This window comes from Physcomitrium patens, chromosome 3, assembly GCF_059467195.1.
Source record: "Physcomitrium patens ecotype Gransden chromosome 3, ASM5946719v1, whole genome shotgun sequence".
NCBI lineage: Eukaryota > Viridiplantae > Streptophyta > Bryopsida > Funariales > Funariaceae > Physcomitrium > Physcomitrium patens.
In genome coordinates this window covers 8451537-8472265 of record NC_143412.1, presented here as the reverse complement: position 1 = coordinate 8472265, position 20729 = coordinate 8451537, and the positions used below count along the sequence as shown (strand labels likewise).

General features: G+C 36.9%; 2 protein-coding genes across 7 annotated transcripts; one reads left to right on the top strand and one right to left on the bottom strand.

Annotated features, from left to right (window-relative positions):
• The first annotated feature begins 1417 nt into the window (after positions 1–1417).
• Positions 1418–5299, top strand: LOC112280338 (uncharacterized). 5 transcript variants are annotated; one of them, XM_024515722.3, is made up of 7 exons: positions 1418–1635; positions 2652–3170; positions 3536–3677; positions 3854–4021; positions 4204–4437; positions 4633–4701; positions 4992–5299. In XM_024515722.3, exons 2-7 carry the CDS (start codon positions 2788–2790, stop codon positions 5169–5171), a joined length of 1176 nt encoding a protein of 391 aa, XP_024371490.1. In that variant the 5' UTR covers positions 1418–1635; positions 2652–2787; the 3' UTR covers positions 5172–5299. The 5 variants fall into 5 exon arrangements, with proteins under 5 accessions (XP_024371490.1, XP_090104818.1, XP_024371491.1 ...); XM_090248692.1 differs by having other exon boundaries at positions 1550–1716; XM_024515723.3 differs by having other exon boundaries at positions 1550–1830.
• A 4936-nt stretch (positions 5300–10235) lies between these two features.
• LOC112279261 (serine carboxypeptidase 24) lies at positions 10236–14263 on the bottom strand. 2 transcript variants are annotated; one of them, XM_024513516.3, is made up of 9 exons: positions 13306–14263; positions 13025–13132; positions 12791–12886; positions 12108–12283; positions 11672–11959; positions 11397–11530; positions 11165–11257; positions 10890–10995; positions 10236–10744 (listed from the first exon to the last, which is right to left on the bottom strand). In XM_024513516.3, the coding sequence occupies exons 1-9, from the start codon at positions 13643–13645 to the stop codon at positions 10592–10594; spliced, it is 1494 nt and encodes a 497-aa protein (XP_024369284.1). In that variant the 5' UTR covers positions 13646–14263; the 3' UTR covers positions 10236–10591. The 2 variants fall into 2 exon arrangements, with proteins under 2 accessions (XP_024369284.1, XP_024369285.1); XM_024513517.2 differs by having other exon boundaries at positions 10890–10969; positions 13306–14045.
• Between the last annotated feature and the right edge of the window lie 6466 nt (positions 14264–20729).

Below are 20729 nucleotides of genomic sequence, written 5' to 3'. Positions count from 1 at the left end.
ATAAGTTGCTATTTTTTAAACATGGCAAGCTAAGTTTTATTTTTATTTTTATGTTTTAAGTTCCATGAGTTGCATTGCATTCAAAGACATAATAAAAATAATGATTTTCCCAAACTCTCTCTCTCTCTCTCTCTCTCTCTCTCTCTATATATATATATATATATATATATATATAAACATATATTTTTAAATTCCTCAATTTTTTTTCTTGTAGAAATATTTTAAAAAATATAATTATTACATGTATACTATATAGTTTTTAGTTACAATCATCCTTGAAAAAAGTTATTTTTTAGAAATATAAAGTGATAATTTTAAACCAGTTTTATTATTGTATGTTACATTTATAATTTGTTTTTATATAAGTTAAGAAAGTTTGAACATATTATTTAACACTTAAAAATGAATTATTTAGATTTTTTCTAGTGTTGTTTAATTACCATTTACCATCATCTTTTGTGTGTGTAAGTTTATGTATTTTTTCCTTCAATTATGTGAACAATTACTTCAACTATATTTGAACACCCAATACCAAGATGATACAATAAGATTTTCCAAGGGAAACAAAACTTCAAAATCCAATAATTACATGAGTTGTGGTATAGCTTTTCCTTGAAATAACATAAACTGTGTTCAAAACCAATAATTCCAAAAATATAGATTTTTTAGTTTTTATGCACTGAATCACTTTTATTCTGTATCATCTATTTTGTTTTAATATTTTAAAGAGTTTTGTGAAGGAAAATATCAAAAAAAGAAGGCTTGATAAATGTTTCAAACGGATGTAAAAATTATGACATATACATATTTTCAATATATATATATATATATATATATATCCAAATAGGAACATCCTTGGTATTATATGGGGAGGGGGGGTTGGTGTTTTTGTTTCGTAATTTTAAAAGGGGCCCTCTTGAATGAGATTTGAATGGAATTAGCATCGAGTTCGTCAACTCCATCATCATGACCCTTCTAACGGATCTCAGACCCACCACCGCGCATTCTCATTCATCTACTCGATCATTAATTCATCCATCCAAACCCCATCTACAGGCCGTCCATCCAATCGCATCCAGACCCTTCATTCAAACACACATCTATCAATCCATCCATAAGTTCATCCATCCAATGTGGGGCCTAAGCTTCAACCACGAGTGGTGGCGGTCGAGCAGGCGGGCGGAAAAGATCGCGGGGAAGGGGAAGGGGCGGGGGTGACCCAAGGAATCGTCGGGTCGTGGCCCTCCTTCCCTGGGCTGGATTTTTTTTGAAGCTTTCCTATACGATGGAAACCTGTTGTTGCTGCTGCTGCTCTGACAGGTCGTGATCGAGGGGTCCCCCCGCTCCGTTCCCAACTCTGGATCCGGGATATTTGTGCTTTTATTTTGTATTTTGCGTTGGTTTTTTTTTCTTTTTCTTCTTTGGCATTTCGGTCCTCGTCCCTCGTTGTACCTCCTCGTTCTCTCCCTCGTTGGATGTTCGTCTGTGCTCTCACGAGGTCCGACGTGGTTCGGGAGGAAGTAAGTGAAGTCATGTATGTGTACGGGGGGATGCTCTCGGGCGAGTGCCGGAATCATGAGCTTTCGTTCAACTCCCTTCTCGACAGTTGAGCTTGAGTTTTTCCGCTTCTTCTAGGTATTACCGCGTTCCCGTCACCGTTTTTCTCTTTTGGTTTCACGGAGTTGTGTTCGAGAGAGCGAGAGCGAGATGGAGAGGGTGAGAGAGACGTGATATGTGCGTGGAGTTTGTTGTTCCTGTTGAGGAGGTTTTTGAGTTTTTGTTTTTTTCCTCGTGCGGTTTCGACGACGTTTAGTGGAGGAGAAGTTTGTGGTGCGTGGAGTGACGTTTATTTTATTTTACTTCACTGTGTCTCTGTTCTTCTGGTTCCTCCATTTGTTTGTGGATCTGAACGTGGTTTGGGGTTGAGGAAGAGAATGAAGAGTTTGTGATTTTACTTGCCCTGAAGTAGGGCGGTATCAAGTTTGTGTTCACGTTTTTATCTTGGTTTTGTCACTTTTGGAAAAATAGTGTTTTTTGAGGGGTTTCATTGATCCTTTGCATTTATTCGAACTCGTGTGTGCAATACCTCCAAGGTTTGCCAGAAAAATGCGGCAAAGTTTTTTAGTCTATTACTCTTCGTAAGGGTATAAAGCTTTAGTGAGCAAATATTATTTTTTCTTCCAGTTTGGTCGTCTCTCTGGCTACCTCTCCACACCCGAGCCTGGGAGAGGCAGCTATTGTTCTACCTAAATTGAACTTCTTAAGAATTGGCTTCGATTTTTGGAACAACACAATGCTTGTCAGCTCGATCATGAAGGTTGACTCATGTCATCCTGTTCGTTGTTTTCACGATAATAATCATAACAGGTTTATGAAGGAAATGAAAACACATGTGTGCTTCAAACAATTACTGTGACTCAGACTTTGCCATACACGGCATGTTGGTTTCTATATCTCCTGCGCTTCAAGGTTATTATAGCACATTCGTACTCCCCTCTGTCTTCTTCCGTTGGATACTAAACGTGCTTGGTTTTCTGGAGTCTCGTTGTCTCTACTTGCTGATTTTCCCCTAGGAACGGGGCTTTTGGGAACCGTCGTAATCTGCTGCACCGTCACTTACGTGTATGTTTGTTTTTACTTGACTTACTCAGGGGATGTGAGAAACAGTCTAATGCATTGCTTTGGAAACGGTGATGAAGCCGGCTTTGACGAAACGAAGTTGTCCCTTAGTCACTTGTGAAGACGGCGGCAGCTCTTAGACGAGTTTTTTCTTAAAACTCAAGCATAATGGAACTCAGCGTAGGATCTGTATCATTGTCAACTTTGATGAACGAGACATTGACTTCCCGAACGGCGCTTGTACATATATCCCGAGCAACTTCAGTATGTCGAGTTTCTGCTTCTGGACGGAGACATTTTCCTTCTTCAGAACGGTCATCTTTTGCTCACGGCGGAAGAGGTCATCTGAGCTGGAGTAACTTTCCTGAAGACATTGTAGGGCTTGGTTGTAGGCTTTGCATTAAAGGCCAAAAGAAGTCGAGTACCTTGCATAATTCTAGATGGAATGCAAGTGCATCGGGGGAATTTACAGGAACAAGTTTTGAGGCTACAGCCAGCAGTGCAAGAGACGATCTGAAGAATGAAGACCCAGTTGTGTACTTCATCAAAGAGTGCGTGCTTTAGCTTTCAAATTTACATTCATTTAGACATGGTTGTTGCCTTTCAATTGATCGGGACTGAATAGTATCGCAGTATGTGTGTTTGGGCAGTCGGTACTGTCTACGCACTTGTATTATAGGTCCTTCGACTGAACCTGTTTTTTCCCTCTCTTTTCCACTTTCTTGTCTTTCCTCTTCCTTCCCTTTCTGGTGTCATATTGAAAGACTTTAGTACCGCAATAATCCCAGAACAGTGTCGAGAATACGGATGATGGTTTAATCTCCTGCTTTCAGTAGCCAGTCACTCGTCACTACTTTAGGGCAGCTCATTTCTGATTACTAATATCATTATAATCGTGTGTTCCGCTTGCTGTCAGGGGCGATACACTAACAGCAATCGCTAAACGATTCAATACCACGATAAGTAGATTAGCTGGTGACAATGGGATTGACAATGTTGACATGTTACTTCCTGGAGAAAAGCTGGTTATTCACTTTCCATTCGAAAGAACACGACAGGTCAGCGTGTATTCCAAATTCCTGCATATCAGGCAATAAAATTGTTGTGAACATTCCATTCAATGTGAGTTTTCAAACATTATGGTTTGGAAGATTTATTTAGATATATTATTCTTCTAGTGGCTTCTTTTTGCTCAAACCTTTACACGACTAAATAAATGATTGAAACTGTGCAGATTCCGTTCCGCGCGATGCCTGAAACTTCGGTTGCTACAAGTAAGATGCTCGCAAAGGCACCTGCGAAGTTGGTGAAAGAACTGAACACCGCCACAACGTCCGGTTACGACACCGCACCATCCTATTCTCATGTCGGAGGATTCTCACCGATTCCCTCGGGAATCATGGTAAATTCCATGTTTATTGTTCCTAAAATTGTGCAGCAACCAAAACGTCCATGTCTGGCAAATTCACATTGTCTGGGTTCGTAAACCCTTAGCTGGATAGAACAAGTTATCAGATACTGTTATAGTTATGCGAATCCTTAAAGATTGTGTTTCTTCTCTAATATTTCTTTGAATGTTTGTAGGCACAAGTGATAATCCCCCTGCTATTGATAGCTCCAGTTGTGGGGTTCTGCGTTAGATGTGCGGTTGATTACATTCAGGAGCGAATACAGAAAGAGATCGAAGCAAAACATGCAGAATTAGAGTCTTATCGTTCACGCCGTCGACCGAAAGTGAATCGCTGGCAGGGGATTCTAGATGAAGATCGAATGGAGGCACTAGGGCATGAAGAAGCTGCTGCAGCATCAGCTGCTTTGGTGAGTGCCATTGTTGCGATATGCCTTCCCCACGTTGGGATTCACAACACTATTGAAGTTCACGGAGTTGTTTGTTTTCTGTTACTATTTGAGTTGTCTCGTCAAACAGAAGTTTTTTTTTTTTTTTTTTTTTTTTTTTTTTTTTTTTGTGGCAGTCGTCTAATTTTGCACCCATTAATGCGACGTCCCATACAGGATGATTACCGGTTCCTTGATGAGCAGCAGATTCCAACTGGATATGCAAGCATACGGGCCATGAATGAGGTATGCTGTCATTTTTTTTTTTTAAAGAAGCATCAATAATCATTTTCTTGTTCTAATAAACATGTTAGGAGTGCCATATCTACTTCTTTTCGTAATTTAAAAAAAGACGTTTTTCTCACCAAATGCATGGAATAACTGATAGGGGTAGTCCAAACATTGTCAAATGTCACCTGCTTACCTGTTAAGCATTCTTTAAGTATGTGTGGTTTCCTCTATCACCAGGCTCTAGAGATCTTAAACATCTCAATGATTCCAGGATCTAAAGAAATCTGTCATTCAATTTTCTGCAGGATTCCGTTGCAAATGAATCTGAGGATGAGCAAAAACACAGGCACATGAAGGATTATGAAGACATTCGGAAATCGTACGCTGAGCTGGAAACCACGTATAAGAAGTTCTTGTTAGATAGTGGGCTCTCTAGATCTGGTTATTGGCGTGGTTCGGTAACCCAGCTTCAGGAAGAACATTAGTTAGATGCTATCTGGAGCGGCATGTTCAAGTGGAGATTAAGCCGTGTCTCTGTGTATCTCCTATGTAGCTGCTAATAAGGTTATCGTTTTGACAGTTGTATAATGAATTCACTTTCTTGTATCCTCAACATCGTAGAGCGTCTACAGCGCATTTCTGATTTGGGCTTGGAAACGGATGTAGAGAGCATAAAAGATTGCCGACGGTTCTTTCAGACCCGCCTTAGGCTCTGAATTGGAAATTTCCATCTTGGACTCGTCGAATACTGGCTAGAGACTGGAACATTTTAGATGAGCTAGAGATATGTTTTCCTGGTAGTTCGTCTTTCTTCCCCAGGCTTGTGCCTGGTTGTGTGGCTATTTTACAGTGGATCTTGTGCATCGTCCTTGGTTTTCTTCAAGTAATGCTTTGCCCGCCGTGATACTGTTCGAGACTTCCGGAATAGGGTTTTGAACGACGTCCGTGAAATCCCCGTTTTACAATCCGCTTGCAGGCTGGTGGCAGAGGAGTGTCCCTGCGGATTTACTGCGACATATTTCCCACTGTACCCGCTAGGTGATCGATCCTCCCTGGCTGTCGCACCCATTCCTTGTTTCTTCTGAGCAATGCTTGAGCTATCTCTAGTGGTGGAACTTCATGAATTTGAGTCTAGCTTGAAGTTAACACAAGAGACAAGTCACGAATACATACCAACCAAGGACCCTCGAAGCAAGTTTTGTTTTGGGGACGTTGGCTGTATGATTTATTGATTGCTACATTGTGTACCGTAACCTAATCCTCGGATGGTGACCGATGGTTAGTGCGATCCTTTGGCCAATCGGATCTATCTCTTTACACTGTTGGGTCTGAGACACGAGGTTCACAAGATGCGTTCTCCGAGGTGTTATCCACACTGGAGGCCCACATGATCCTCTGCGTGAGTATTACTGGTCGACGTGATTCCCATTGTGTCTCTTAGTGTTAATTACTGTGGCAATCCTTTTCCATGCTGCAAGTTTTTCTTGTGAGATCCTTTGCTGGTTGACCGAGATAAACTTATTTCAAGTTGTGAATTTGTTAGGGATATTGTAATGAGTTCTTGTAAGATGATCTCTCCCTTTTGCAATGGTTCATTGACCTATGCATGCATTAGTGTTATTTTTTGTTTTATTTTATTTTAATATGAAAATTTATTTTATGAGACAAATAAATTTGGCTTTCTTTTCGAAAAACTTATTGGAAAAATGAAGATAGAACTGTATTAATGAAGAAAGTATTGGATCATGATATCTTAGATCTTTTCCTCATTTAAGTAGAATCCCATTCAACTCATTGATTTAGATTCTAATTTTTAGATCTTAAATTCTTGACTTGAACTACATATAATCCTAAATTTAATATCATATCCTTATGTAATCTTAATATTCAATCTTATATAGCACTTCAATTTATTGATTTGAATTGACCTAGTTTCTATTCCAACTCTTATCCTAATTCTAATAATAATTTATAATAAAACATTTTTATTAAACTTTAGTCTTGTTGCTAAATTTAATCTTAACTCAAATCTAAATTCTAATTGTGAGGCGAATTTAATACAAAGTCTAAATTTTAAGTCAAATCTAAATTCTGAATTCTGATTTGAATTCTAAATTTGATCTCAAATTGATTCTTTTTAGTATTGTATTCTACATTGAAATTAACTTAAAATCTCTATCTAAATGCAAGTCTCATTAAAAAATTAAATCTTAGTTATTTATTTATTTATTTTTTATCTTAATTTAAACCCTAAAATTTTGGTGGAAGAGTGGAGTTTGCCAAAATATAAACACAAATCTAAAGTAACAAATGGATAGATGGTAAAGTATGTGAATAGAAATAGTAAGTAAATTTAACAATATAGTTAATTCATACAATTGTCTTTTGTTTTTATAATTTTCAAAACAATTATTTCTTAAAATCTGAACATCAAAGGTTAACATGCTAAGACAATATTCTTATTTCCAACATATTTTGATTTGTGGTATTAAGTTAGACAAAATTATTATTTTTATTATTATCTTTTAAATGTTATTTGAATGTTGTATGAAAATATCGTTCTTCTAACCATGATGATAATTCTCATATGTGGTGGTTTTTTTGTTTAATATTAAACAAATTTATCATGTTATTTGTAGAGCAAAACATACAAAATCTTCACATAATCTAAGTCCCCAGAATTGACAAGATTTATACTTAAATAACAAATATCCATAAAAATAATCTTGAAGGTCAATGAAAAGGATGTAAATAAGTAATTATTAAAGGAAAATATTAATATTTTATAATTTTACAATGACAAACACTTTTAAAGTATGTATACAATACAATGATGTTCACAATTATTTAAGCTATAATAATCTTTGATGTTGTTTCTTTTGTAGTCTTTGACTTTAGAGACTTCTTTAGATCTATCAAAATTGATTAAACTTCATACATATTACAACTTATTGAGATTTCTTTTAACCTCTTCTAAATAAAAAATATTTTTGTATCTACACTATTATTTTCTTAAATAACTTCTTTTTCTGTTGTGTCTTATAATGTCAATAGTAAAAATATTTAAAATTTAGAAACATGATGTCAATTTGTACATAAGACACAATAATTTTCTACTAAATTATTGGTATGTATCTTTGTAAAAAAATCTCTAAAACTAAAACCCTTTTCTAGTCATTTGATAATGTGGCAATAAACTTGATTCTTCCACAAACAATGACAAAGTAGTAAAGATTATACATTAATTAATAATATTTTCTAAATGCTAACTTATGTGTTGGTATTACAATTCTTCACACAAATGATACTTGATATGAAAGCTAACATGTAATTACTAATGGTTAGGTGATTGATGTCAAAATCAGCTGATTGCTAAAATCTTATATTAATATATTGAGATGTAATTTTTTATACTAATATAAAAATAGATTAAAACTTAAACGAACTAATTGTAATTATTAATTATTTTAAATTAAAAATATTATATTATAATAAGACTTGATATTAATAAGATAGTTTTTCATAGAGAGAATCAAATTATTTACATACAAATATAAAATATTATAATTTTTTAAGTTCTAATATTAATGATATTACCTTATGCCCTCTTCAGTATCTTGTAGGAGATTAGAAAGAAAAGTCTAAATATACTTTTTGGGAGTCTGAGACACAACATTTTTATTTTTATCATTTTAAAAATAAAATACTTTAAATTACTATACATAAAAACATAACTATTATAATAAAATATTGATTTCTACTTAAAAATTGTAATTACTAAAATCGTATTTATTACATACTGAATAATATATATTAAATTATTATTATTTTTTGAAAGATAACCATAGAATAAATGGAAGATTTTAGGAAAAACAAAGTCTTTTACTTTGTGTGTGTTTTGAGTGGTGATTTTTGTGTCTTTTTCAAAAATATATACTGATTTTTATTTTTGTGGTAATAATTGTAATTATGATTTATGAAGTATTTAATAATAATAGCAAAAAATCAGTTTGACTTATGATAAATTGAAAATTTATCATTTGAGGTTTTTCGAATTTTTTTAATAGAAAATTGCCACATATTTTATTATTTGATATATTGGCATTAAAAATAATTATTTATTTATGCATATTTTTTAATCTTTTAAAATAAAATTCTAAATATTATATGTCTTAAAATTATTTTTGATAGTATATATATATATATATATATATATATAGATGAAATAATGAATTCTCAAATCTTCTAATAACATCCACCATAAAATCTAAATTATTTTCTTAAATTCTTCAACTTTGGACTGGTTGTGTTTTCAAAAGGTATCAATATAAGATAAAACCTTACTTAAAACCTGACATTAAATAAAAATTAATTAATCTCTCACTCTAAGTCGTTTCTTTCTTCCAACTTCTTGCTTATGAATTGATAAATTTACAACGGGTTTGTAGCGTTTTTTAGACCCAAGAGTCTAATGGAAGTTGATATAATTGAATACATTTTGGTTCAAAACAATGAATTATTTAAGTTTCTGATCAATAACGTTAAAATATCATTAAAATCTATTAATTTTGAAACAATGAGGTACAATCAATAACTTTTACAATAGTGAAGAACTCCATGACCAAATCATTTTGTGCAAGAAATTGCAGAAATCTAAATTATTGTTAGTCTCAGTACCTTTCACTCTTGAGCGCCTCCGTTGGAATGTGAAGTTGCATGAAACTTGTGTTTAAAGACTTGATTCGGTGACTGAGAAGAACCAGCTTAATGGGTCTCCTGCATCTGAAAACATTTGCATCCCCTTCTAGCTCTTCAGTGAAATGCAAAATGTATTATTTTAATAATAAAATAATTATATATATATATATATATATATATATTTGTAGTTTTAGTTCTTTCAGCTCCACTAGTAGAAGTGCCTCAGTCAACCAAAGCTGCTTTTTCACGCACGCTGTGTTCAGGTTGCGCTTCATCCAGAATTGCAGAGCTCTGTGGGAAAAAAGCCCTAGTTTTGCACCCGCTCGGACTATTCATTATTATGGCGACTTTGTCACCACAAGGAAGGAAATGCTTATGTTGTGAGTCGAAGAATTGGAGCTGAAACCTCGATGGGGTTAGTTTTCTAGAGTAACGTCTTTTCCACCTCTTGTAAAGCTTGGTAAGTGGAGAACGGACTCAGGTCCTTCACCACTCATTTAGAAAGTAGATGATTGTAGATGTGTAAAGGGTATATATATATATATATATATATGTTTTCTTTTGGTTTGATTCATCTAAAGTGCAGGGGAGTTTCTCAACATCCTTAACATATGTTTTTTCTTCTTGCAAGGGTGAGGGTCTACACCAGGTCTTTGTGTTGATGACCGAACTTGTCAGATCTGACCTGCAGATAGACAATAGGAAACACTGTATGTGTCTGCCACTGTGGGTTTTGATGATAAAAGAATTCCATTATTTGATGCCACTGACTTGGAACCTTCTTCCTCACAAATGCTGTCGACGGTGTGCAGTGTTAGGTGAGCACATTCAAAGGCTATGTAAGTCGCAGAGGAAGTCAATGTACAAATTCTTTTTATTCGATATGATCTTCACATTTTCTCATCTCTACCCCGCTAGCATAGTTTTCTACAAATCAATTCCTGACTTAGAAAAAAACATAAAAAAATTAGCGTCTGCAATGATCAAGAGCCGCTTGACTGAAAAGAGGTATTAGCGTTTAGAGACCCATCTTCTTGAGCGACTCTTGTCTTGCAGTTGCATCTCGTCTAATCTCCTACTTCATGCACATGACGAGAACATCTCAGTCGATTTCAGCACGACAGCCCACCCAACACATAAAAAGAGAAATCGGCAGTCACAACGCTGCACTCTCCTCCATTCTCGCTGGATATCACGGGAGAAGACTCTATTTATATGGTGAATTGGGAAGTCGTTTCGCATCAAGGAAGGACTTAAACATATGAAAGGCTCTGCCTGGTTGCAGCAGTGGGACTTCGTGTCCTGCCCCTCTTATCGTTACATACGTCAAGCCCTCGTATTCTAGTACGCGTCCCCCAACCTGTCACGACAAAATGGTGCAGCACGGCATTGCAATGCTGAGACCTACACTTATACAAGCTGTTTGGCAATACGTAGTTCTTCTAAGAATTGAAGTTTTTTTTACAGCTGTAATGACAACGCATGATTAAGTCAGTCTGACATACCTGTCGATGGTGATACCATGCATACCACGGCTTCACAATGGGCAACTTCATCGCAGCAAGCGCGTATCTCGTTGAAGTCACTGGCACCACAGCATCCGCGTCACCACTGGGTCATAAAGCCCGTCAAACATATTAGATACCGAATCTCAGTTCCATCTACCTCGTTAGTGTGATGTGGATCATGGGATTCCTATGCCAAAAGAAGTTAAATCGCACCAATTTTTGCATACAGTCACTGCACTACTGACACTCGATAGGCATCACACAGGCAGTACCTGAATACCCAGATCTTCAGTCCAGCCTTTATAAGTACTTTGTACACAGGGATAACGGAGAAGGCCGAGTCCGTCCAGTTGCGCAGCTCCGAACTGTTACGAAAGGATTCAGAAGCAGCATCTGTGAGTGGCTATTCAGGGTACTCGAACTAAAAAGACATGGGTTCATCGAGAGCAGGGTCCGAACGGAAGAGATCGACAGATTAACTCAATGTGGGTATTGTTCGCTTACCTGCATCCAGTCCAATTGTATGGTATGATGCCACTAATGTTTGCATGTAGAGCTTTCTGCACCTCCGGTCGATTGAAGTAGATCTCTGCGTAATTCCCCGTGCAGGGATCGTATCCTCTTCTTCCTTGCATAAACTGTGATAACCAATAGCAGGGCATACGCGAGAGCATGACAACGGTGAGGAACAGAGGGTCATAGTGCTCGAAGGTTTAGCGAGACAGCCTGACAAGCATTGGTGAATTTTGAGAATGAGGTTGTTGAGATGGCGTACTTACCGGATTGTTCGGCCGAACAGTCAAATACGACTTTCGGTGCGCGCTGCTGTAACTGATTGTTTCGAGGCAATTCGCTGTGTAGATGCTGTAAGGGTCAATTTGTCCAAATTCATGTGTCTCTGCATAGGTGTACAGCCTATCGCAAGCTTTGGTGCAGCAATGCGGGTCACTGAAATTACATTCTTTCTTCATTTTCTCCCAAGTTTGATCCGAAATTATGGCATGAGAATGCCAGTAGTCGATGTTGCCAACATTGTCCCAGTATCCGTCGGTTACAGGATTTCCAGTCTAGGAATCAAGAAGGGGAACAAAAACACGAAGACAAAACTGGAATTTAGTGCCATTTTCAATACACACACCGTCCACAACCTCTCGGAGGTTTAGGAATGAATCTTAATCGAAATCGAACTGGACTGAAGAGAATGTATTCGATTACCAAGCAGCCCTTCAAATTGATCTTCAGATCTGCTCCTACGTTGCGATCAAGGATAAGCTTTGCGAGCTGTGGTACGTAATGGCCGGCATAGCTCTCTCCTGCAATGTAGAAATCTCGGTGTTTGTATTGTGGAAATCGCTCGAACCAGTTGAGTAAGAAATGGTAGTTATCATCGGCTGCAAAACACGATTCTCTTGCGTCATATCACCGCGGGGATTAAGTATTTAGTTACTGGGGAGGTTCATACGAATCGCTGATTTCTACACCTGAAGAGGATTCGTCTACAATGATCCCTACAGATCAACTGTCTTAGTCCACACGCCATCGCTCTCTTCACAATCATTCCAGCGTACAGATGCTCGTAACAATCACAAGAAGAGATATGGTTCTGGTACTCTCGTCTCAGTCAATAATGGAAGTTCGCGGTACGTTTTCTTAAGGCTCAGTTTAGAGGTCAAGTTGCGCACGTAACCGGCCTTGAGTGGGGGGTGCTGGCAAGAATTATGACGCGAAATCACTCTGAAAGAATTGACGTGAAAGCTGGCCAGCGGCATTTAATCAGTAACATCCAGCTGTATATTCAGTACCCTACAGTTGCAGTTGCGAGTGGACCGTGGCTGGCACTTTCGCGCAATTAAAGCCTTTCTTTACAGGGGACTGTGAATAATGATTGAAGACAGTACCTGTTCTTTTATCACCACCTATTCGATTCTCAGAAGAAACGTTGGAGTAAGAGAAGCCAACTCCACTGGGGGATTCCAGGAACAGCATGTTGGAAGCTGTGCGCAGGCGTCGCGGAAAACACAGGGATAAGTAAATAATAAAAAATAACAACAAATTCTTACGACGAGCTATAAACACAAATCTACTTGAGGATTGAAGCAGAAGAAGAAGAAGAAGAAGAAGAAAAACCGAACCTCTATTCCATGCGTATTCATGGAGATAGACCCCAGATGCGTCAGGAAGAATACGGTAAGGCCCAAACTCCTCCGCGAACCCGTATGCCAATGACGAGCATCCTGGACCTACGATTCCCCTCCCCGAAGTTGGTGAGTGATTGTGAATCCGCTCATACAGATGTACCATACCGATGTAATATATGTTTTGAAGACGAAAGCAAAACAGGGGGAGAGCTTGCAATGGCGTGAAGACTGCGGTGGAGAGAAGGAGAGGTTATTTCTAAGGACTGGAATCTGACCTCCATTCAGCCACAATGTCAGTGGCTTCGTGGGCGCGTCTTCTGAAGATTCAACGAAGAAGTAGAAGTATGCACGCCCTGCTGTAGCATTTACTGTGACCATTCCAGCGTATTGCGAGAAATTCACTGCCGGTTGCTCCGGCAGCCACACTCTGTCTGCCTCTTGCTCTACCTTCCATTTCATGTCCTCCGAGATCTGTCTCCGCCCACCTCCACCGAGATGCGCTGCCAGAGCCCCATTCACAGGAGAGAGCAACTCAAGTCCAATCGCGAGGAATACCAAGGCACCCAAACCTATACATCTGGGACGTGAAAGGAATCCCTCTGCCATGGAATTCATTGCCCAGAAAGACACGGAGGTCCTTGGGAAATACCACCCTTTCCTGGCTAAAGGCTTTCCGTCATTCGATGCAATCGTTACACAAGGCTAAAAATAAAAAAATATATGTAAAATAGAAATAAAAAGCTCGAAAACAGAAACACGCGAAAGGATCCGCCGCTACCGAAAGAGCTCACGGGTATCACTGGGACAGCCTGACGATATGTACGCTAGTAGTAATCTGAAGGAATGTGCGAGAAGCGACGTTGCAACGAACGGCTACTGTCCCCGATACAAGTGTAACCGGAGCTGGACATTACAACCGGCTTTGTCGCAGAGGCAACGGCGTCGAGATCACTCGTACAACAAGCCCCCGATCGGTGTGAGACACCTGAAGGTTTTTATCTCCTCGAATTTGTGCATTGGTGCAGCGGAGGAGCCGTCACAATCTACTTGAGCATTCATGAAACGGGGGGGGGGGGGGTGGCTGGCTGGCTGCCCAGGCATGCGCACAGGCCTGCAAACTATTTGTAAATGCAGCAGCTCAGCGCACAAGTGAGAAAGTGCCTGCGAGTGGCAGCTTGACGTCGCTGCAGACACCCCCTTCCCCGCCGCTACTGACTTGCATACATAGTCGTCGACACTGCAGTTAGTACAGGTGAAAGTTACGTTGCTGATTTATTTTACCTGGCGCTGGAGGAATATACTTTCCACTCGCCGTCCATCGCTGGTGCGCGCACAGATTCACAGTCAATTATCCGAATATACTTTCCCTGTTTCTGTGATCCACAGCAATTCAATCGTTTGCGTCCCACGGTACTCCCGCATCCAAACTGTTCTAAACCCCATGGTACCTAAATCGTCCCCACTCTTGACCACGACCCGGTTCCATGAAGCGAATTGGTCAGCGTCCACACACAGATCACATGTTTCCACGTTGTTGACGTTGACAAAAAAAATTGTTTTTATTTTTATTTTTATTTTTTCTCCCTTTTACTTCTCCCCTTTTTCCTGTGCATCTCCCCGAATTCCAGTCGAGAAAGTAATAACCGCAGTCTGCTCGTCAAATACGTCCGCAAGGAGGACGAGCACCGATCCTGATTGAATCATTAGACAGCGACGTACGTAGCAGTATTGAATGAGCAGGGGGGGGGTTCACGAATACGGCACAGGAAGCGAGGACGGGATTCAATTAGTTGGGGGTTGAGTGGCACGACAGTGTGGGATTAAGATGACAACCAGTGGAAGCGGTAGTTGGAATGCTGCTGCTGCGATTCCACGTTGAAAGGGGCGAAAGGGAAACGGAGGGAGGGAAAGTGGGGTCGTCGGATTTAAGGATGAGGAGCGTCGTCGTCGTTGAGGAGGCCACTGGGGGGGTGGCAGAGGAGGAGAAGGGCGTGCAGGACAAAGCCAATAATGAGCAGCAGGGCCTGGCAACGGAGCTCTGCGGCTCTCGTGGACTCATAATAGCACCCCCACCCCCACCCCCCACCCTCTTCCTGTCTGTCTCGCTGCTCTCTTCGAAGCAGCAGCGGTACAACAACATCATCCACCTACATTGCCTAATACCCAATACTCAATACCAACACCACAGCACAACAGCAGAAGCTGCAGCAACACAAGTAGTATTGCTACGACGACGACGTCGACTGCGACTGCTACTACTATGACCCTCCCTTTACATTCCTTTCCTTCCCTCGGCGCCCGATTGGTGGCTGTGGAGCGTGCAGATCCAATCCCTCCCTGCACCGTTCCATCATCTCGTCCCTCTGGCAGCGGCTCATTCAATGACCCCCCCCCTCGCCCTCTACCACTCCCTTTCCGGCATCTTGCGAGACTCCATCTGTGTGTTTCTGTCTGTGTCTGTGTCTATCTATCTACAAATCTCTCTCTTACTGAGAGTGAATGAGTGAGTGAATGAGTGTGTGCATCATGCTCCTCCTTCCTTTTCACTGTGTCTGTCTGTCTGCCTGTTTGTCTGGCTTTCTTTCATGGCTCAGATTGTGCATCAGCAGGATTACTCATCTTGACGTGTGTGTGTGTGTGTGTTGGGATATCTGGATATGGTGTTGGATGCGGCACCTCACGAACTCCCATCTCATCATCCTCCCTCTGATCCTTCCTCTACTGGAAATCTACTGGGTTGTAATTCATTTCTCTTCTATAATCAGGGTGTTACCTTCTTTGTGTATATATATATATATATATATGCATACATTTATATATATATATATATATATATATATATGTTTGTATTGGTATAAATATTGTATTTATGGGTGTGTATGTATATTAATATATTGTATTTATGTGTGTATGTATCACTGAAACCCTGTAGGAATCACAAGGTCCCTCCATTCGTTACTATTTTTCTTGCTTTGTGTCATCTTTTCACATGCTTTTGACTGATTATAACTCGCTCAGTTGCGATTGAAATGTAGTGTAATAGTATCCTTTGGACATTTTGCCGATGCTTTGTAGAACAGAACCTATTGTACCCTGTTGCTTTAGAATGTCACTGTTGTGATTGTGAGGGAATCGTCACATTCCACAACCCTTTTGAAATAAGAACGCCATCATCTATTTGCTTCAGTATACATATATATATATATATATATATATATATATCGTTCTTTCTTCTTCCGAAAAGCATTGTACAATTCAAAGATATAATCTCAAGCTGCAGTACACCACTTCACAACATTCTCTAAAATAAACATTTCCTCTTCCTTTTTACCAAGACCTGGTCAATAAATAATGGGCACATCCATATTATTCCGTGTTTTGGTTTTTCGGTACTTAGGGCTCCCCCCCCCTCATGTTGGGCTCACATGATACAAATGATATGAAACTTTGGATGAACATGTGGATGGATGATAAACCACAGGCTTTTGGACACATGCAAGTCAACATGTTATAAGGATGAAAAGGAGCAAATCTCATCCGCAGGGCATCCAGCCAGGGACACTGCCATGGGGCAGCAGCTGCCCAGTGCAAAAGCTCAGCCATAGAAATAGAAGAAGAGTGAGTGAATGTATCAGAAAACACCCACGTGTGCATTGTATGGTAGCATTTGTAACTACTCTCCTGTCTCTTCTGCTTTCCCTGCCAAGCCCCAAACTCCCTGTAACCTTTAAAAAGCACAAAAGAAATTTTTAAAAAAAGAAAAAAAAAACAGATGCTTTTATGATTGACGGATGCCTCCAAGCCAAGCAAAAGAAGGGATAAAGCAAAGCAAAGCAGCAGAGTGGTGGGGCAGGGCTTAACAGGACTCACTTAACTCATCATTTCTCTATCATTTAGCTTCATTTAGTGTCATGTGTTGCTGCTGCTTCCACTGCGTAGTGTAAGCGTTGCAGTCGTCATGGCATTCATTTGGCTTCGGGCTAAGTGGGTGGGGGTATATAACTAAGAGTAGGGTTATGCTTGCCATCACAGACATTGTGTTCTTTTATATATATATATATATATATATATATATATATGTTTGTTTATGTATGTATGTATGTATGTGTATATGTTTGATTATTTTTTCGTTCAATAAATGGATGGTAGAGGTGGACAAATGGTGTTTCCATCTTACAACTTTGAGTCTTGCACTGCAGTGATTATCCTATGTATCATCATTAGTCAATATTTCTAGTGTTTTTTTTTTTGTTTTGTTTTGTTTATGTGTATATATATATATATATATATATATAAGAGAAACTGTGTTGGATTGAATGAGATGTTAGGTCTATGGTTGTATTCTTGATGTTCATGTGTATGAAAGTGAAAAACACTTATTTTTGTTTTATTTTGGTTGTCTGTTATGTTTGTTTTTGTTTGTGATTGTATTTGTGTTGTCTTTCTTCTTTGTTTTTACTTGTGTATTTATTTTATTTTAAAAATCTTCTCTCTCTATGGCATTTATTCATACCTAGATTGGGCCTTGAATTGAAGTACATGTTGGTCAGAGAAATTTCCAAAGCTAGTAACACTTCCGATCTTTCATGATGATGATAATAATAATAATAAAAAGAAAAAGAAAAAAAAACAGAGTAGATTTTGTTTTGCTTGGTGCTCCTTTTCCACTGTCGTTATGTTTATCCATCAATTTTATGTAAATCTTTAAACAAAATTGAGTGCTGTGAAGCATACTAAAACTTGAATGCAAAACTTGAAATGCAATCCAAAAGGTCTAACAATGAGTGTTGAAGCAGAGTTCTCATGCAGCTTAAAAGTAATTTCTAGGGTTCCTTAACTGGGGGTTTTAAAGTGGGTATGGAAAGGAGTGGGTCTGTATCCCAAAACAAGTTATTCAAAAAGAGTGTTTCTATCTTGGTGATGCCAAGAATAATACAACACTTAAAAAATTTAGATTGAAAAGTGATAATTTTTTCTTGCATTTTCTTGGACAAATATGTATATATATATATATATATATATACATATATGTTCTAATTCCAGCAAGCTTCTAAATATGTAGAATTAGCAACGTTTTGGACAAAGGAAAGTATTTTTTATTGACATATTTTGTGGAGTATTTGTAACAAATGTATTTCTAAAATAATTTAAAGAGAATAATTCTACTTCTTAGATAATTACAGTTTTTTTTTTTTTTTTTGAATAGATTGTTTTTAATTATATATGTATATATATGTATATATATATTAGAAACACCTTTATTTATAATTATATTTTACATAAAGAGTTTAGTTTTTTAGTAAATAACTTGCAATTGAATTTGGTTTAAATTGATCTGAATCATATATATATATATATATATATATATATATATACATATATTCACACACAGTTTGAGTTGCTTATATATGCATGTTTATTTTTATTTTTTTATTTTTCTATTTTTCTATTTCTTTTGAATGATTTATATTTATAATGATATTTAAGTTTTAGAATGCTGCAGATTAACTAAGTTAGAAGTGGAAGCTTAATAAAGAAATTTTAGCATGTAAAAGAGATGGCAGTTTATTAAATTATATTTATGGATAAAGCACTTCTCTTCTGATGCTTTAACAAGAATCTATGTGATTTTCTAAAAGGACAAACGTTTCTTTTGCTACTTAAACACCACAAAATAGTCTCAAGGGTTCTTTAAGAGTTTGTTTTATGATTATTTAATTCCACCATGGGATCTGAAAGCCCCATGTTAATTTTCAATGAATCCTAAGACAAATTCTTACTTACAAGACTTATCATGGTAATTTAAATTTGTATGTCCAAATAATACAAAGATTCTGTTTGTATTATGCAATTATTTGGACATACAAATTTAAATTATGCAAACTCAGACCATAGCATATACATATGTTTAATTATAATTTTTTCGACTTTCTAAAATTTTAACCTAAGAAAAAAAAATATTACAATAAATTTTAGAATTAAATTAATTAATAAAAATCCATGTCTATATATTGAATATAATTGCTATTAATATATATAATCATGCCATTCAGATTTTAAAATAAATTATTTACCTATCAATTAATAATCAATCAAGTTTTTAAAGCATATTTTATATCAATGCTAATATATTCTAAAAATCTATAGTTTTGCCATCATTTTAAGTAATATATCAAAAATCAACACTAGATGTATTATTATCATTATTATTATTTTAGGTAATTAATATTTAACACAAAATTTTAATATTACTAAAAACCAAACCATAGTTTGATAAATAAAATTGTTAGAAATATATTAGTCTTTGGTGGTTTGCATTATTGTAGCAAACAGCCACAATAATTGGTAGTCTTAGAATTAGCACTTAGACCTAACCTTGAGAAGAGTCTTGAAAAAGAAAACTTGACTTTAATCCTAAAATCCTTTCGTGTAAGTATATGTATTCTAAAATCCAAAGAAAGCTCATCGTTTACAAATTGAACCTTTGAAAGAGTGTTTTAGATTCTTTTTTGCATATTAATATATCTTTATGGTATTCAAGCGGGGTTTGACTTCTATTATATTGTAGTGGAATTTTTTTTTTCAATAGAGAGGTTTTTCTACATATTTTACTTGTAAATGATCAATTTTACAATTTTACAATTTTACTTGATGAGTGCTGAAATTGCAAGGATTTTAAGCTCATTAACACCATAGCTTTTATTTGTTGACTTTAGATGTATGGAATATGCTTTAGTGTCTTACATAGATGATTCACTATTTTCATCCAAAACTGATAAATTTTATCTAAAAAAGACAAATATCATCTACAAAATAGAATTTTTTATCCAATTGACTTAGTTCATCTTCTTTGTAGGGAAGTCTACATCTTACTTGCAAAAGGATGTGTGTATGTCAAAAAATTATTTTTGATATGTATAATGGTTGTAAGTTAGAATATTCATTGTAAGTGAGTATGACTAATAAGTCTTGTAGCATTACTACCATGAAAGTAGCAAGTGCACAAGTTGAGAGCAAGGTTGTGTTGAGAATTATAGAAAACAAAAAAAGAGTAAATGTGTGCCAAGAAGTTGGAGTTCTTTAGCTCAATCAAAGAAAGAGGTATTGTCATTACTAAGACAAGTTTTTATTTGGTAGAGAGTGTGAAAGTTGTGAAAGAGGTTTATAACTTGTAGTAGAAAAGGTTGTGCAGACCAACAACTCTTTTTTAGTAACCTTGAGACAGTAAACGTCAAATTTTGTAACAAAGATTAATTTATCAAGGTGAAGTTGTTTAAATAATTAGAACTTGACATCTTAATAGAAAATTAAAACTATTTATAAGAAGAAGTTGCAAATACTTTGAAGAGATTTGAGATAAATATTATTTTTAACATTGAAGAGATTAACATTTACAAAGATAAAATTGTGATCTATTTTGTCAATCTAAGCATTATCAACTAGCTTGGCCCTAAAAACTTATTAAATTTAAAATAGAGGATTATTTCTAAAAGATTGATCGATGATAAGAGATTAAAAGAGGTAATCGGAAGAAAAGATCATTTGGTAGTTTTGATCAATGATAAGCAGTTACCTTAAAATAAGACAAGCAATGATTAAGAGTGAAAAATATGACTAATACAAAAGGTTGTAAATATGATACGATCATTGATTAGAGGTTGATTCAAAGCAATTGATTAATGATCAAAATTATAAATAA

What these genes read in the sequence shown, in the direction of transcription:
- LOC112280338 (XM_024515722.3), top strand. Translation starts at nt 2,788, where the DNA reads ATGGAACTCAGCGTAGGATCTGTATCATTGTCAACTTTGATGAACGAG. An exon ending in CATTCGAAAGAACACGACAG is followed by an intron (nt 3,678 to 3,853) that starts GTCAGCGTGTAT and finishes GAAACTGTGCAG; the next exon opens with ATTCCGTTCCGCGCGATGCC. An exon ending in GCATACGGGCCATGAATGAG is followed by an intron (nt 4,702 to 4,991) that starts GTATGCTGTCAT and finishes AATTTTCTGCAG; the next exon opens with GATTCCGTTGCAAATGAATC.
- LOC112279261 (XM_024513516.3), bottom strand. Translation starts at nt 13,645, where the DNA reads ATGAATTCCATGGCAGAGGGATTCCTTTCACGTCCCAGATGTATAGGT. An exon ending in TGAATACGCATGGAATAGAG is followed by an intron (nt 12,887 to 13,024) that starts GTTCGGTTTTTC and finishes GCCTGCGCACAG; the next exon opens with CTTCCAACATGCTGTTCCTG. An exon ending in CTGAAGATCTGGGTATTCAG is followed by an intron (nt 10,996 to 11,164) that starts GTACTGCCTGTG and finishes TTTATGACCCAG; the next exon opens with TGGTGACGCGGATGCTGTGG.